At 34.9% G+C, this 17,434-nt stretch overlaps 1 protein-coding gene across 1 annotated transcript; it reads left to right on the top strand.

Annotated features, from left to right (window-relative positions):
- The first annotated feature begins 13,119 nt into the window (after nt 1-13,119).
- LOC138697161 (cilia- and flagella-associated protein 20-like) lies at nt 13,120-16,392 on the top strand. Its single transcript, XM_069822734.1, has 3 exons — nt 13,120-13,322; nt 13,438-13,629; nt 15,801-16,392. The coding sequence occupies exons 1-3, from the start codon at nt 13,239-13,241 to the stop codon at nt 16,170-16,172; spliced, it is 648 nt and encodes a 215-aa protein (XP_069678835.1). The 5' UTR covers nt 13,120-13,238; the 3' UTR covers nt 16,173-16,392.
- Nucleotides 16,393-17,434: the final 1,042 nt, after the last annotated feature.

The following is a 17,434-nucleotide window of genomic DNA, read 5'->3' as shown; positions in this document are numbered from 1 at the left end:
ATTTCTTTTAGGTTAGTACCTACTTAAAAATGAATTCCTTGTCACTTTTTACTGGATTACAATGATTTCTCTAATGAGAAAGTAAAAAATTAATATTTTCATGTTGATCCTTATATTAATCTCAGTACTAATTGCTGTAAAGAGGGTTGAGCTGTTGCTTTCAATGACTGTACTTAACAGCTCAAAGAACAAAGTTACTTACCATCAGAGAGTCTCACCAACTCTTTCAAATGAACTGACTCTACATTCCTTAGAATTTCAAAACCAGGCGGACAGTATGAAAAAGAGCCTATTGCCGCAGGTGACCAGTCATTGCCCATCAGTGCAGAATCTTGTTTTGTGATCACTGTAGTGGAATCCTCGTTAATTACATCATCTTCTTTAATTACCGCTACAGAAGATTAAAAATATTACAAAATGCAAGCCATTCGTTATTAAATGTAATCTTGAATCTTGGACCTGAAATATTATTAGTATAAACATTTATCCGTGGAGCCATCAACCAACTGTCGGTCTCACGTCTATATGACTCAGCAGAGGTGAACGATCATCCAACCAGTACGGGAATCATGTGTGGTCAGCATGATGATCCCTCCCGAGCCGTTATAACTTATGAAACAGAATTTTGCTACTCACTGTAGTTCCACAAATTCATTACGATGCTGGATGTGCACCGGTTCCATACACTGGTCGAAATTTAATTAGAAAATTCCTTTCCCTTGAGAACTCGAACCTGCACCTATTCTTTATCACAAGTCCCAGATCTTAGACCACATAGCTCAGTCATGTCAATTGATGCCCATAGGAGCAAGCGCGCGCTTTAGAGCTCAGGAGAGCATGAGCGCTTTACAGCGGAAAGGAAAGAGGCGGTATATGCCGCTTGGTCGAGCTATATTCAGGGATGGCCAGCACTGATTCAGTGGATAAAGGGAAGAGAACTTATTAAAACTGTATCCATATTAATTTTTAGATTTGTCTGAGAAATATAAGTGCATTATAAGAATGTAAGTTTTAATTTTAATGCTCATTTTTCACAAGTTTGATTTTTTTATTCAAAAGAAATATTTTCTCAACTTTTTTTTATAGAAAAGTGAAATTTTCAGATATAGGCCTATGTATTTAGTAGCCTTACAGAATGTTTCGCAAATCTAATATACCGTAAATACGTATTACTGAAGTTAGTGTATTGAAAATTTTGAAGATATTCGCATGGAAATTGTTTGTAAGGAAATGAATTAACAAAGCAACTATTGTTACATCATAAGCAAAAGATACGTGCCCATGTGTTGTAAAAATGTCAGCTCTATAGCTTCAGCAGATATCGAGAAAATAATTTAATATCCTGATGACAGGAAGTTGCTCACCAATATCACCTTAAAAGCATAATGCGATAAGAGTTTAGTTATGGAATATTAGTTACACTTAAAACATATACAGCACGTAGTTAACTTTGCTTTGTACTGTAATATTGTTTTGATTGGTTTATTGATTACTTTTATAAGGCTGAAGGTACCATCAATATCAATTCCAACTTATCATGTCATACTCAATCTCTTTTTTTTTTTTGGGATATCACTTTCTTTATGAAAGATGTGTTTCATCCATTTAGTATAGTACAGTTGTACTACTATGGAATTTATGTGAATATTCCTTCTTAACTCTTTATTATGTTATTAACATTTAAAACACAACTACAATATTAAGAAATTGGTATCAGTACTTTTGTTTTACAAACAATATAGATAATATCAAACAGAAAGATGGCATATAAAAATAACGACATAAAATTTCACGTTCCGTCTGAAGTTTGTGCACCACTGTTTTCTTAATGCAACAGGCTGCTTATTCATATACACAACCCTTCCTCTTTCCATACTTAGCGCTTGATGCCCGCGCACGACGTCAAGGTAAGAAAAATGCGCTTGCTTTGACATCACTGACATAGCGTGTTAGTAATTAGTCAATATCAAATTAAAAATACATACAATAATACTGAAGATTGTTTCATAGATTTAATCACAAATGAAATCTGCATCAAATTATTTCATGAAGTTTCGTTAACTTTCCAGAAACTCAGAAACAGTCGGGAAGAGGAAACAATTCTTTTAATTTCACTAAAATCAACTAATCTATAAAGATGTTGGCCTATCAAAAGACGCAGTGAAATATCTCGCTAGTAATCATGATTTCAAATGTAAGGACATTGATAAATCATGATGTGTTTCTGATAATAGACAGTGAAACTGTGGTATGTCATTGACGTTCTATAATAGCTAAAGACCACCAGAACGAGAACTAAAGTCGCGTCGCTGTTATTTCCGGCGTGACTTCTCCTCTTTGCTTACACCTTAGCAGTGAAGGCGCTGTAAAGTCTAAGTAGGTAGTATCGTTCGCCATTTTTGTTCTTTCATTGCCGAGCTACCAGACTAGGAATCAATTTGGCGCACCGTTAAACATTATCATGTCGTAGCTCCTATGATAATAAATCGAACGCACTGTAATTGAGCAAATAATTGAGCGGAAAATAACGTCCTCGTGTGCTTCCAGCGAACGCCAACGAAAGAGCCAAAATGGCAGGCTATTATATTAAGTATTTATCGAGCCTTAGGAAGTGCATAACGTCATCAGCAGCGAATCACAAGACGCGCACGTTTAAATGTAGCTGACCTGCAACGTGATTGGCTGCCGGAAATAAGAATGACGGGACTATAGTGATAGCGAGATGGTATTTTTGGTGAGATATATCGAGGACTCTTCATGATATTTGCCGTAGTAAAAACCTCAGAAAGATCTCGACCAGGTATTCAGCCAAAGCGGGATTCGAACCCATGCCCAAGCACAGCATCAAGCTACGACAACAGCTCATTAACCCTCTCCACAAATTTTACCAGGATTTGAGCTCGGAGCCTCATCGTGGAAAGTCTCCATTATTTATAATGTTAAATTCCTTTTCGTAGTTCATTTATTTATGTAATGTATCGGTGACCCATATGATCACAGAATCTCAGAAAATATTAATACAAAAGTAGTTCTTACCTTCTTGCACAGTGATGACCTGTTGGTTTTCTGTATACGGATCAGCCATCATTTTTGTTCTTCTGCCTCGTCTTGCCTCGTTCTACGGTCAAGGGCTTGAAGTTTCTAAGTGGCACTCTATATTGTGAAATGCAGTAGTGTTGCAATATAGGAGGCAGCATATGAATTAGAAATATCTCGGATCAATATTAAGAACGAAGAAAATAATGACTGAAGAACCTTGATCCCAGGGCTAACGTTGAATAACCATAAATATTAGGTTTTGCATTAAACCAACTTTACTTTGGCATTAAAATTAAACATTTATTGAAGCATTACTATATTTTATTTATTTTCATAAAATATTTTATGTTATTCGTGAGCTACGTCAGTGAATTAAGGAGGAGTATGTTGAATAGTTGTACTTAAATAGGTTCTCTCTTGGCTTATTATTATTATTATTATTATTATTATTATTATTAATGTAAAGATTATTAATTTTTTTATCCTACAGAATATCTGTTATGGCTATTATTTGTTAATAACGGAGAAAAATTCGCTTCGGCGCCAGGGATCGAACCCAAGACTCCCAGTTTTACGCCCTGGGTGCTCTACTACTGTTCGAAATATATTACGTCATCATGCAAGGAGCGCACTTAAGAGTGACCAGTGCGACCGGGACGCCGAAGTTTGTTTGCACTGTTAGATTGTAAAGATTATTGATTTTTTGGTCCTACAGATCCTCTGTTATGGCTATCATTTTGTTAATGACTGAGGAAAGGGAAAAAACTGAAGGAGAAAGATTCGATCCGGTGCTATGGATTGAGCCTCGGCGTAGCTCAGTGGCAGAGCACACAGTGCGTAGAAATGGGGTTTCTGGATTCGATCCCTATCACCGGAGAAAATTTTTCTCCGTCATTAACAAATAATAATAATAATAATAATAATAATAATAATAATAATAATAATAATAATAATAATAATAACTCAGATGTTCAACGCCTAACAACTGCGGAAATGAGATTTCTAAGGAGGACTGCCGGCTACAGCTTGCTTGACCACAAAAGGAATGAACTAATTACAAACGAATTGAAAATTACATCTATTTATGAACATCTCAATCACTATAGACAAAAATGGCTTAACCATGTCAATAGAATGGACCGTTCCAGACTCCCAAGACAAATTCTCCGCTATATACCACATGGAAGACGATCTTTGGGACGCCCCCTGAAAAGATGGACGGAGACCGTAACAGGCCACTAGGCCTAATACCTGCAAGAACGATGATGATAATAATAATAATAACAATAATAATAATAATAATATTATTATTATCATTATTATTATTATTATTATTATTATTATTATTATTATTATTATTATTATTACCTTTGATTGAGGTTCTGGCTGATATGTATATCTATTATAAGGCAGTACATCTCACTTGACGATATGTGTCAGAGGCAGAACAATTATTGTTTGTATGCATCTGAAGTTTGATTAGTGGAATATGTAGCTAATGGACGATTTATTCATTGGAGGGGGAAAGGAACTGGCCACCCTACCCCATTATCTCCTGGCCCAGTTGCCTCATGAATGATGCCTTATTGGTGTTACTTTTGAGGTTCAAACCTGTCTTCGGACAGTCGACTAAACATTATTATTATTATTATTATTATTATTATTATTATTATTATTATTATTATTATTAAATACTTTCCCTAAACAGGGATTGCTTAGAAGACAAAGTAGGCCATACCATTTACAAAACAAAATTTGAATACTACAAATTACATGGGTAATTTTGATATGAATAGTAAACCAGTGCAAGTTAGAAGAACAAACATACAATTCAATGCAAGTAAACAAACATTGATAATTATACGTCATGATGGCAAATGAAAAGCCTTACAAAAATCAACAAACTGTTTCGGGATGGATCATAGTATGAAACATTACTCGTTGCACGAATGATTGCCGATTTCGAGAGAGGCATTGGCGCTGCATTATACGATACTATCGTATGCTTTAGTTCGCCTACTGGCCGCCGGCAATCATTCGTGCAACGAGTAATAGTTCACGCAGAATAACTTTATGATTGAAGTAGATGTAGGAAGAGATAACGTAGATGTTTATAGTGTTTTGTTTGAGTTTTTCGTTGTTTATACTCACGTAGGCTACGTATTCGGCATTACTATTTCTTTCGTATGGGTACATTATTATTACTATTGTCAGACTCCAAAACAGCTATTCTATCTATAGTCTCTAAACACACACCTTCATCTCAAACAGCAGAAATAACTAAACTGCTCTCTCAATTAATATCACTCAATAAAAAATTGTATTCCAATGGATACCATCACGAGAAACGAGAATGCGGATGCTTTAGCAAAGAAGGGCAGCACTGCTACTTACAGACCTGTTACTAAATCTACGTATTACTCTGTGAAGAGATTTATTAAATATACATACTTAGACTTCAACAAACAAAATTTGATAACACAATCTCAAGGGAAAAATGGAACTCTCTACATCATAATCCACAGTTAATTCCCGATTCACCACGAAAATCGTCTGTAGCTGCATTTAGATCGGCAACAGGCCATGATTGTTTGGCCAAACACCTGCATAGAATTGGAATATATCAGTCCCCTAACTGCCCATTGTGCAACTCAAACCAAGAAATGGATTCGGAACACCTCAAAATCTGTGCTTCAGTGGCTGACCATGATAATATCTTTGAAAAATATTGGAGTGCAAGAGGTCAAATGTCTTTGTCAAACGCCTGCATTAGAAAACAACAACAATAACATTATTATTACATGTGGATTGGGAATTGTCTTTCTCTTCACGTTTTTCTTTTCCTATAAAGTTTCAGAAATCACTTCACGTTTTCTTTTCCTACAAAGTTTCAGAAATCATGTTTTTTTTTATAAATCCGTCGATTTTTATCTCTACCTATTGTGTTAATATCTTGGTTTTGCAAACTACTATTCAAAGTGTTTAAGTGTTCATAAAATATATAGAATTGGAAAATAGGTTTGCATATTCCGGTTTCTCGTCTTGAAGGTACGGGTGCATTAGAATCACTGGCTTTGAGTAAAATTATCATTGTTTTCGATTTTACAGGGATTTGTATTTTTAGAATGGGGTTAAGTACCAGTACGAGCCACCGCCATAGTTGCATGCTTATCCGGAGTTGCGCTCGGGCGTGGGTTCGATTTCCGCTTGCACTGATTACCTGGTTTGAATATTTCCAAGGTTTTCCCCAACCATAAGACGAAGTACAGGTAATCTATGGCGAATCCTCGGCCTTATCTCGCCAAATACTATCTCGTTGTCACCAATTCCATTAACACTAAATAACCTAGTAGTTGATACAGCGTCATTAAATAACCAACTAAAAAATATACCAGTACGGTAATGGGAGGGAGGGGATCCGCAACAAAATCCTCACCCAAAAATGGGTCGTGTCTTCAAAAAGTTTCGGAACCAGTGCTGTACCTATATGCATAAACTGTCAAGGAGAAAATTAATTAATGTAAAATATACAAATAACTTTAAAAAGTCTAGGATGTGAAAATTCATGCTGCATTTACATCATAACTAGCAAAATTATAAGAAATTGTAAATAAAACACATACACATACAGACCGATTTTTTTAGTCCTGACAGCTCAGCGACACGAAAGAGGGGAAGTAATAGGAGTAGTGGGGAGAGTTCCGGAGTAGAGATAAGGGCGAGCGGTCGGTAAAGGAATGCAGTACAGCTTAATTGTACTAGAAACATACCGCTCTACCGCACGCATGACATCCGAGCGCTCCGAAGGCAAGCGAGTGACTAACCAAAACACTCCTTGGCGTAACTAAATGAACTCGCCTGACCAAGGAGCACATTGCCGGCGACTGTCAGGACTAAATAATCGTACTGTACACAATATACTCGTAGGCCTATATAATATTAAAAATCTCAAATTCGACCCTTTATTGCAAAAATATTCCTGCCATCCCACCCCTACCTAAAATTCCCGTTTTGCGGAATTTTTTCCCGCCATCTGACAACAATGCTTACAATATTTTTAAATGTTAAATGTTACACATAAAAAGGATAGAATACAAGAATTCTCGTACATCATACAAAAAGTAGGAAATCTCGTTATGCGTACGAGAATTCTAATACATAACGGAAACGCTGTCTTCTTTTATCTCTCTTCAATGGTGGTAGAACATAGTTTCTCGCTCTCGTTCACGTCTGCTCCATGAAGCACATATCAGATGATAAGTTTACGAGATGATGTCACTTCACAGTAATCCGATGAAGTGGTCATGGTACCAGATGCTTCTATTGATTTACGGTGTTGTTATTGAAGGGTTTGCGGGAAAAACGATGTCACATTTCTGTTAAGGATTAGATAATGATCTAATTGAGTCTAGGCCTATAACTGCAAGATGTATTGCTGCTTCTATAGAAAATAAAGGAAAGGATTACTGTATTCGTGATGATAATTCTTCTTTTTACCAGTTTTCATAAGAACAACACTAAATTTCGTAGCGATCCATTGAATTAGATGACACAACCTTAAGGGGATGCGCTACTGAGTTTTATAATTTCTACATTTTAAGAGATAATGTATTGAAATTTTAACAGCATATTATTATCATGATTATGAATTAATCTGGAAAATTTCAATGACCTGAGTCAAGAAATAACTTAAAAAAAGTAAAATTTGAAAATAACACTTTTATTTTTAGAAACCGTTTTTTAGAATCTAAAACAAGAGTTTTCTATGTTTTTATAGTGCATATTATAGCTGAAACACAGGTTGTGGTAATGGATCATTGGAATTTAGCGTATGAAGCAAGGGTAATATTCAAAATTTCGTTTTTTGGAACTCAAAAATCAGAATTTGATTTATTTCACATATTATATTATATTTGCATGGCTTGTATGTAAAACATTTTTAGAGTAAAATAAAAAAACATGAAATTTCTTCAAAAACTGTCATTTTTCAGTAGCGCATCCCCTTAACAGAATTGTGACATTCATCGTTTTTCCCACAAACCCTTATTTATTTAGGCATTTTGTACTTGATCATGTCCTAATTTTAAAATCATTGGATTGGTGTTTTCTTTAGTTTGAAGGTAGAAAGTGCTGTCAGTTGAATTTCTTGTGTGATATACAGAACGATCCACGGTCAGCGCGTCTGGCTGCGAAATCAGGTGGCCCGGGTTCGAAATCCCGGTCGGGGCAAGTTACCTGGTTGAGGTTTTTTCCGGGGTTTTCCCTCAATCCAATACGAGCAAATGCTGGGTAACTTTCGGTGCTGGACCCCGGACTCATTTCACCGGCATTATCACCTTCATATCATTCAGACGCTAAATAACCTAGATGTTGATACAGCGTCGTAAAATAACCCAATAAAAAAAAGAACGATCCATATAAACCTTTACAATTTTAATGCCTTAACTTCTGAACCAATAATAGCAAACGGGTGCAATCTGTTCTGAATTACGAAGTAACTGTGAGAGATTCCTCAGAGTAAATGTTGAAAATGTCTTCAACGAATCCAGCTGCAGCCATACATCCATACACAACTGTACTCGTCGCACCATATTCCGTGACGCACTCCGAAGTGTACCCTCGTCAATGTTGTTGATTTTATTCCTAATAGCCTCAAGGAGTTCAGCAAGTGACCGCGGTCTATTCTTGTATACTCTGCCCTATGCTAGCCCCATAAGTAGTTGAGAGAAGTTAAGTCAGGTGATTTGGGGGCCACAGATTTTTTTAGATTAGACTATTACCAAAGAAGCTAGCTATAAGTTTCATGGAATCGTTAGACGTTTGACATGTTGCACCATCTTGCTGGAAGTAGCCTTCTGTCAATTCGATGTCGTCCAGTTGCTCCACAAATGTATTGAAGATGCGCCCATAAGCTGCAGTGTTTAAGTTACTATATCGTCTTAGAAAGTGGCGCCAACAATTCTGGTAGCTGACACTGCGCACCAGCCTCAAACCTTTTCAGAATGCAGTGGTGCTTCGTGGATGATATTCGGGTTTTCGGCAGCCCAATATATGCTGTTTTGCGTGATGTAGCCTGATAAGTAGAATCATGCCTCATTCGTAAACCAAGTTATGGAGAGAATGTTTGGGCTTGCAATAAGAAGAGCATGCACTACATGCACTCTCTATGCTCGTAAGGAATTTGTCTTCAAATACGTTTTCACAATAAAAACACGTTGCCGAATTGAGAACTGCACGTTCGTGTTATGAGCTTATGTTTGCTAGAGATGGGAACGATATATCGGTTTTTGCGAATATTTTTGTTTCGATATAGCGATATATCTATATCGAAATTCAGATTCAATATATCGTATAATATATCGGTTTTCTCATAAATTCATCGATTTTTTTTTTTGGAATTATTATCATTATCAAAAACAACAAAATCCACACTAGACAACTCCGATAATTCCCGAGAGATGGCGGTACTGAAGGTGGACAGTTACATAATTGTGCAACCTCACTCAATACCTTGTTCTAATTGGCTGGACTGGAATTCGAGTTTAAACTGTTCAATATGCAGCACCAAAAACAAAATGCAGCGTGTGCGAACGTGAGACAGACGGGAGGTTTATCTACTACTGTTTTAATATTGCTATTAAAGTTCTCCAAGGCAGAAGCAACTCCCACCCTGAAAGGGAACCGTCTGATATCAAAAGGTTTATTTCTATATTCTGAAATGGAAAGAGAAACAAGGATTTAATACCGATGTGATATTTGTTTACGCCTATGATTTCTATGCACAACCTAATGCTGAAATTCTGTTTTCTTATTATAGCTTTCAGCGCATAAAAATTCTATCCCTATAATCATCACCAGGGAACGGATTTATATGGACTAAAAATATATGAAATATGTAAATATATATGTAGTTATTTTTACCAAAATATGGAATTAAATATGGATTTTTACCAAAATATGGAATTAAATATGGACTTAAAATTATAAAAAAATGACTATGTACGTTAAATATTGGTACATTTTAATCAAACTAAACAAAAAATATAATGGACGTACCTTATCTTCCAATGTAGTTTCAACAAAACACAATTTTTATTGTCTGTTACCATAACAATAGGTTACAAACATTTCTTTCAAGTGCTGAAAAGTGAATCTTCTTCTATTGTCTCTGAGGATAGATTTATACTGACTAAAAGAGCGTTCGACGTCACAAGAAGTAACTGGTACATAATTCAATTTCACAATGTCTGCTGGGGATAAGTCCAAGTTAATCTTCACTGTTGATTCACCACTCATCACAGCAACAACCTTTTGTAGTTCTTCATATCCAGGGTTTTTTGAAAGTACAGTGTCCACCTTAGCTCTTACTGCATCTGCAACTTTACCTCTACCACGATTCAGTTGTTCCACAGTACTATTTATAATTTCAAAACTTTCAGATAGTGAAAGGTGCCTATTTTGGAGACTTTTGAGCGTTTTTATGATGCATGAAAATGTATGCTGAATGTGAGCTAAGTCATTCTTCACACTTATGTCACAGGTAACTGTTTTCGCAGTATCAATTGAGACTGCATCTTCAGAGTCCAATGCAAGGAGAACATTGTTAATAGAGTCTATATGTTCGGCATAATATTCAACTGCTTCTAGCCATGTACCCCATCTAGTTAAAATTGGCTTTGGTGGCAATGGAATTTCAGGGTACATTTCTTTCAACACGTTAACTCTACTGGGAGCTTTGAGAAATACTTTTTTCACTGATGAAATCAACAAATCTACTTTAGGGAAATTGTCTCTGACCACTTCTGCCACACGATGAAATGCATGCGCCACACAAGTAAAATGAGTCAATTTAGGATATACAACAGATAATGCTTGTCCAGCTTTGACCATATAAGGGGCAGCATCGCTAATAAAGAATAACACATTATCGTACATAATACCCTTTGGCCACAGGATACCCATAGCTTCGTTGAACAGTTTAACTATAGTTTTGTTATTGCACTTTTCTAGAACATCACAATGTAAAAGAATTCGTTCAGAATATTGTTCACTTAACAAACCGATAACTACATTACCAACAAGTCTACCTTCTTTGTCGGGAGTCTCATCAATGGAAACCCAAATTGAACTATCTTTAATTTCATCTCTTATCTTCTGTATTGTCTCATCGTAGATGGATGGAGCATACGTCTTCCTAAGTGTTGACTCATCCGGGATTGTATGTTGAGTATATTTTTCAAGGAATTCCCTGAAGACCTTATTCTTTAGTTTGTAGAGAGGAATATCAGCAGAGATGAGAGAACGGCACAGGTCGATGTTAAACTCAGATCTTACATTCGATGTTGTTGGTTGTGTTAAAAACAATTGTCTCTGCTTGGAATTTAGTTGTTTGTTGGCCTGATGTTTACTAGTTGTAATGTGTTGTTGCACCAGGAACTTTTGTGTAGATGATACTGCACACTGACACAAATTACAAAATAATATTTTATTGTCAGTTGATAAACCATCTTCTTTAAATTCTGAAATGTAACTTGTTAGTTTTGATTTTAAATTGACTGAATGACGTACTTTTGGCATATTTACCGTCTTTATAGTATGATTTACAAAACTGAACCTATGTGTACTCTGACTGGCATTTAACTGTTGAGCTGCACAACTGAAGTCTGTTAAAAATTTTAAATTAAATTAATACAGTTTTGTAACTTACTTTCCCATTGTTGATAGGACTGCTAATTTTCAAATAACTCTGATGTTAAAGGGATTACTGAACATGTGTTTAAATCTCTATTGTTGAAATGTATTTTTAAAAGTTAATGGAATTTTGTTTTGTTTTATTGTTAAACCTAATATAATATGGACTGTTTTATATGAAATATGGAAAATATATGGAAATTAACGAAAATATGTACTAAACTCTAAAATATGGAAAAATATGGAAAATAAAAGTAGGATTTTTCAACCCTACACATTGTGAAACATAAAGATAATGCAAAATATAAATTATATTAGCTTTATAAGTAAATATGTATTTACATATAAATCCTTTCCCTGATCATCACCATTGTTGTTTGGAGTGTTTGAGTGCAACAATAACTTGCAACGGGAACTTACTGTATAAGGATTGTATCAGATCAACTGTGAAGTTTGTTAAAACTTGTAACATTCCAAGTACGGTTTACTTACAGTACATTTAAAAATAATTACAAGTTCTGTTTACTTACATTTAAAATGATTACGTTGTTAGGTAGAAATGAGAATTATATCTATGTCCTGAATTGAATCCTATATAACATTAGAATAATTGAATCGTGTTCCAATATCAAATATTCAACCATGTAGAGTTCACTTAACTCTTTCCCACCATAACATTTAAGTTCCCTTGTCTCCACTAAAATTTTGATTTAGATTAGCACCTACATCATAATATGAAATTTAATATGAATATGAATAATACCATATTATGGTATTGAAAATGTATTGTTTATTGTTACAATTTTACAATTTATGCTTTTGACTGTTACGATGTTAATTTCAATGGCAAAAAAGGAATATTAAAATTTAAGTAATTTTATTGTAATACAGTAAATGTACGCTTGAAAATGCAATTTGCTTACGGCATAGCGATATATCGATATATATATATATATATATATTAGGTTTGCAATATATTGCAATATCAATATATCGGTATTTAATTCATTTCCTCCATCACTAATGATTGCAAAAACTAGAGCCTGCGAACTAATTACTAATAGTCAACAATGGATGCCAGTTTACCAATATAGATTCTCCCAGAGCCACTGAGATCATTAAACTCAATATCAAGATTATACTAGTTTTCAGAAGGAAATTATAATTTATTAAAATTTCATTGTAAAGGTTTACATGAATCGCTCTTGGATTTAAAACCAAGAGTTCCATGTAGTTGAACAATGGAAATGTAGTAATCCGCTCCAGAAATTGTTCTGCCAACTTTATTTTGAAGTCTTTGGAGGTATGTCTTTGCTGCCTTGAAATCAACTATAATATGTTACATAATCCAGCATACAGATGGCTGTGCTTCGTCAAAGCGTGTAGGTATTGTTACAGTTTACAGTATGTTAATCGAGGAAGATACAGAAGACACAATGTTTTTCATGTGAAATGTGTGCATAAATTGTAACTAACAAATTAAGTAGAGTAATAATAAATTGATTATTATGTTTAGAAACACCCATCAGAGCGGATTTCTGTCCATTTTGTACAGTATAGGATCCAGACCATTAGCGATCTGGGGCCAAAAGGTGAGAACATTGAATAATGTATAAAATGAAATGTGTGAAGCCTAGATATGAGTTTATAAGATGAATGTAAATATCATTACGGAAAGAAATTTAATCTGAGATTGCATTAACACAGGTGCGAAATGGTCATGTTAAGAGAGTGTCTGACAATGAGGTTAAGTCACTGGTTTTGGAAATCGGTGGTACGAATGTGGCAACAACATACATCTTCTGTCCAGTAGACGAGAAAGGATCGCTAGGAATTCGATTGCCATTTCTCGTCATGATTATCAAGAATATGAAGAAATATTTCACTTTTGAAATTACGGTAAATTTCTATTATTTACTTCAAACAAACATAATATAATTAACAAGAACTTTTAATTCTAATTCAATAATTGCGAATGTTATCTTACATGTAGTTATACGAGTATAACAATGCTATCTTTATTATAGAGAGACCTTGTAATAAAATGAAGCCGACAAAGTATGAAATTTAACTTGTGAAACATATTGAAAAGGTTGTATTGTCAGTTCTGCAGTGCTGATGTGAAATATTGTGCATGTCGATTTTAATAGTACAGTATGCAACGAGCCTATAATGATAGTAATTAAGAAGCGAGTATGGATGTTTATGAAACGAGCGCAAGCGAGTTTCATAATTTTCATACGAGCTTCTTAATTACCATTATAGGCGAGTTTCATACGACTTTTTATGCTCGACGATATTTCTAACTTGAAATTATTCAGATGTATACATTTTATTTGTATCTGACAAGATCGGAAGTGACCTTGTTCAAGGTCGTGAATTGTGAGAGTGAGCAGACGCGAAAGTATTGATTTTTTTCCGAGGAACAATAATGTCACTGACCTTGATGTAATCCCGTTAAACTTGATATAACTAACCTTGATTATTGAATTCGACATTGAAAAACGAGATGACAAATTGAATTTATTTGAATATTATTTACAATTAACGCTAATTATTATAGTAACAGAACATAACCTTCTGCGACAGTATTGGATTTCCAGCCTCCGTGATTTTTGCTAATTCTCTTTCGATTGCATATCCGAGAATAATCGATACTTGCGGTTTTATAACGGTACAAAGCTGACACGTCATTGGCTGAACACCTGTAAGCTGAGTTGTCATTGGCTGAACACCTGTACTTTAATGAGTAGGTGTACTTTAATGACATGTATTAAAGGACTGCTACCAGGTGTATAATTACTACATTTCGGCATGGTCGAGCATAAACTCATTTTAAGAACGGTATTCACCCATTCGTTAGCTTGAGTTATGACTTTATTGTGAAACGTTCGTTTAATGTTTTGTGCATTTGACACTTCATATTTTTAATATACCTGTATAATAATATTAATAAATAAACCGTAAGATAATAATAATAATAATAATAATAATACACCAAATTTAAAATACCGATAATGTAAGTTGTAAACAGTTTTAATATTGACCAGGGGGGTCAATTCTGCGTTTGCCATTGGCAGCCACTAATGGCGAAATGTCGAGTTAATAATAATAATAATAATAATAATAATAATAATATTACACAACGCAGAACTGCACGATTTGTATTCTTCACCTTACATAATTAGGAACATTAAATCCAGACGTTTGAGATGGGCAGGGCATATAGCACGTATAGGCGAATCCAGAAATGCATATAGAGTGTTAGTTGGGAGGCCGGAGGGAAAAAGACCTTTGGGGAGGCCGAGACGTATATGGGAAGATAATATTAAAATGGATTTGAGGGAGGTGGGATATGATGGTAGAGACTGGATTAATCTTGCTCAGGATAGGGACCAATGGCGGGCTTATGTGAGGGCGGCAATGAACCTCCGGGTTCCTTAAAAGCCAGTAAGTAAGTAATAATAGTAATGATGATGATGATAATAATAATAATAATAATAATAATAATAATAATAATAATAATAATAATAATAGTAATAAAGTCAGAAATTGGAGAAAAAGTAACTTAACACTGGTATCTACATGATACAAAAGCTGTAATTACAACTAAAAAAAGAAAATCGCAGGCTTTCCATGAAAACTGACAAGAAAACAAGCAAAAAAAATGGACATCATATTACGTGACAAAAGCTGAAAAAAAATGCTGAAATATATTGATCTAAAAATATAAATAAGTTAAAATTTTAGTTACTATAAATAATAATAATAATAATAATAATAATAATAATAATAATAATATACTTAATAAAAGAGTGTGATCCCATACAATAAAATAGAAATGAACACATTTCGAATAGTGTGACTCCAACATTGGTCAACTAGGAAATGGAAGGGAAAAAATGTCCACTAAACACCTTTCTGTGATAGTTCTTCGCACCACTTGTAACTTTGTAAACTATTACTGTAGCCTTGAAATGCACATAAACGAAATAGACTACTTTATATGCAAATGTTATACAAAACTTGGTCGCAAAAAAATAAGATTTTTCACCTTCAATTTGTTTCAGATATTGGACGATAAGGATATGAGGCGTCGTTTTCGGGTGAGCAACTACCAGTCCACAACTAGAGTCAGACCCTTTCAGTGCTCAATGCCTATTGGGCTCAACAGTGGCTGGAATCAAATCCAGTTCAACTTGGCTGATTTCACAAGGCGAGCCTACGGAAGTAACTTCTTAGAGGCGGTCAGAATTCAAATCCATGCCAACTGCAGAATTAGACGCATTTACTTCTCAGACAGATTGTATTCTGAAGATGAACTGCCAGCAGAATTCAAGCTTTACATGCCTCTCTCTAAAAACGAAGACCAGCCAAAAAGTCCTAAGAAAATAAGCACTCTTAGAAAAAAGAAAACAGCGACAAAGTCCGAAGACAATTAGCACTTTGAAAATGAAAACAACGACTTTTTATTATTTATTTAATGTAACATATAATTTACATTTTAATTGTTTTAAATTGTCATTCTTCTTTTTATCAAAAATTATATTTTCTTGTGTCAAGTCTATGAAATGGGTGACTGGTAATTCTTGAGATTCATCCCAGTTTCCTGCCGTCTTCTAACAAACTGGCGACTCTCCTAAGTTCGGCGGGAGTAAAGGGATTTGGCATCTTTCGAGGCTTCGGCAGTTTGAAGCCTTCGCTGAATATTCTGTGAACTTTTATACTGTCGAAGGCATTCGTTTGCACCGCCTCCATCAATGCAATCTCCCTCAGGAACTGATTCCGTATTCTCCTTCTCCATTGCAAATATCGCAGACGGCACACCACTGGACTGAAATTACACAATCAGCTTGTTACATTCAGACAGAGAACTTCAGTTTCTGAAATTAGATTATACCCTATATCAGCGTTTCTCAACATTTTGATGATGAGACCCCCTTTCCTTCACATTACTTTAGTCCGGTCTCCTGGGTTAAGCTGTAGAGTACAGTGAGAGTAACTACTTTATTTCACGAAGATTTATGTTGACGTATTGTTAACCTTTATAACCATGCAGTGAGAGTAATAATCGGAATTACACTCATAGCCTACTTCTTTTAACAGGAGGGTCAGTGAACTCTGGGGTCGATCTACTGATCACCACCCGGAATTGAACCCGCTACTTTCCAGTTGCTCTACCAACTGAGCTATCTGATTACCGTATCACTCTGTAGTCTAAGAATTTAACTCTGGTTTTGATAAGAGAGGGAATTACTCTGTAGTTTAAAATGTAATAATTTAACTCTGGGTTTGAGAAGGCAGTGAATATCTCTATAGTTTAAGAATTTAACTCTGATGTTGATAAGAGAGGGAATTATTCAGTCGTTTAAAAATGTAATTATTTAACTCTGGGTTTGGGAAAGGAGTGAATATCTCTGTAGTTTAAGAATTTAACTTTGATGTTGATAAGAGAGGGAATTACTCTGTAGTTTAAAAATGTAATAATTTAACTCTGAGTTTGAGAAGGGAGTGAATATCTCTGTAGTTTAAGAATTTAACTCTGGTTTTGAAAAGAGAGGGAATTACTCTGTAGTTTAAAAATGTAAATTTTTAACTCTGGGTTTGAGAAGGGAGTGAAACTCTCTGTAGTTTAAGAATTTAACTCTGGTGTTGATAAGGGAGGGAATTACGCTGTAGTTTAAGAATTTAACTTTGGTGTTAA

This window comes from Periplaneta americana, chromosome 3 (genome assembly GCF_040183065.1).
Source record: "Periplaneta americana isolate PAMFEO1 chromosome 3, P.americana_PAMFEO1_priV1, whole genome shotgun sequence".
In the NCBI taxonomy this organism is placed as follows: domain Eukaryota; kingdom Metazoa; phylum Arthropoda; class Insecta; order Blattodea; family Blattidae; genus Periplaneta; species Periplaneta americana.
This window is presented reverse-complemented; position numbering and strand designations above follow the sequence as displayed.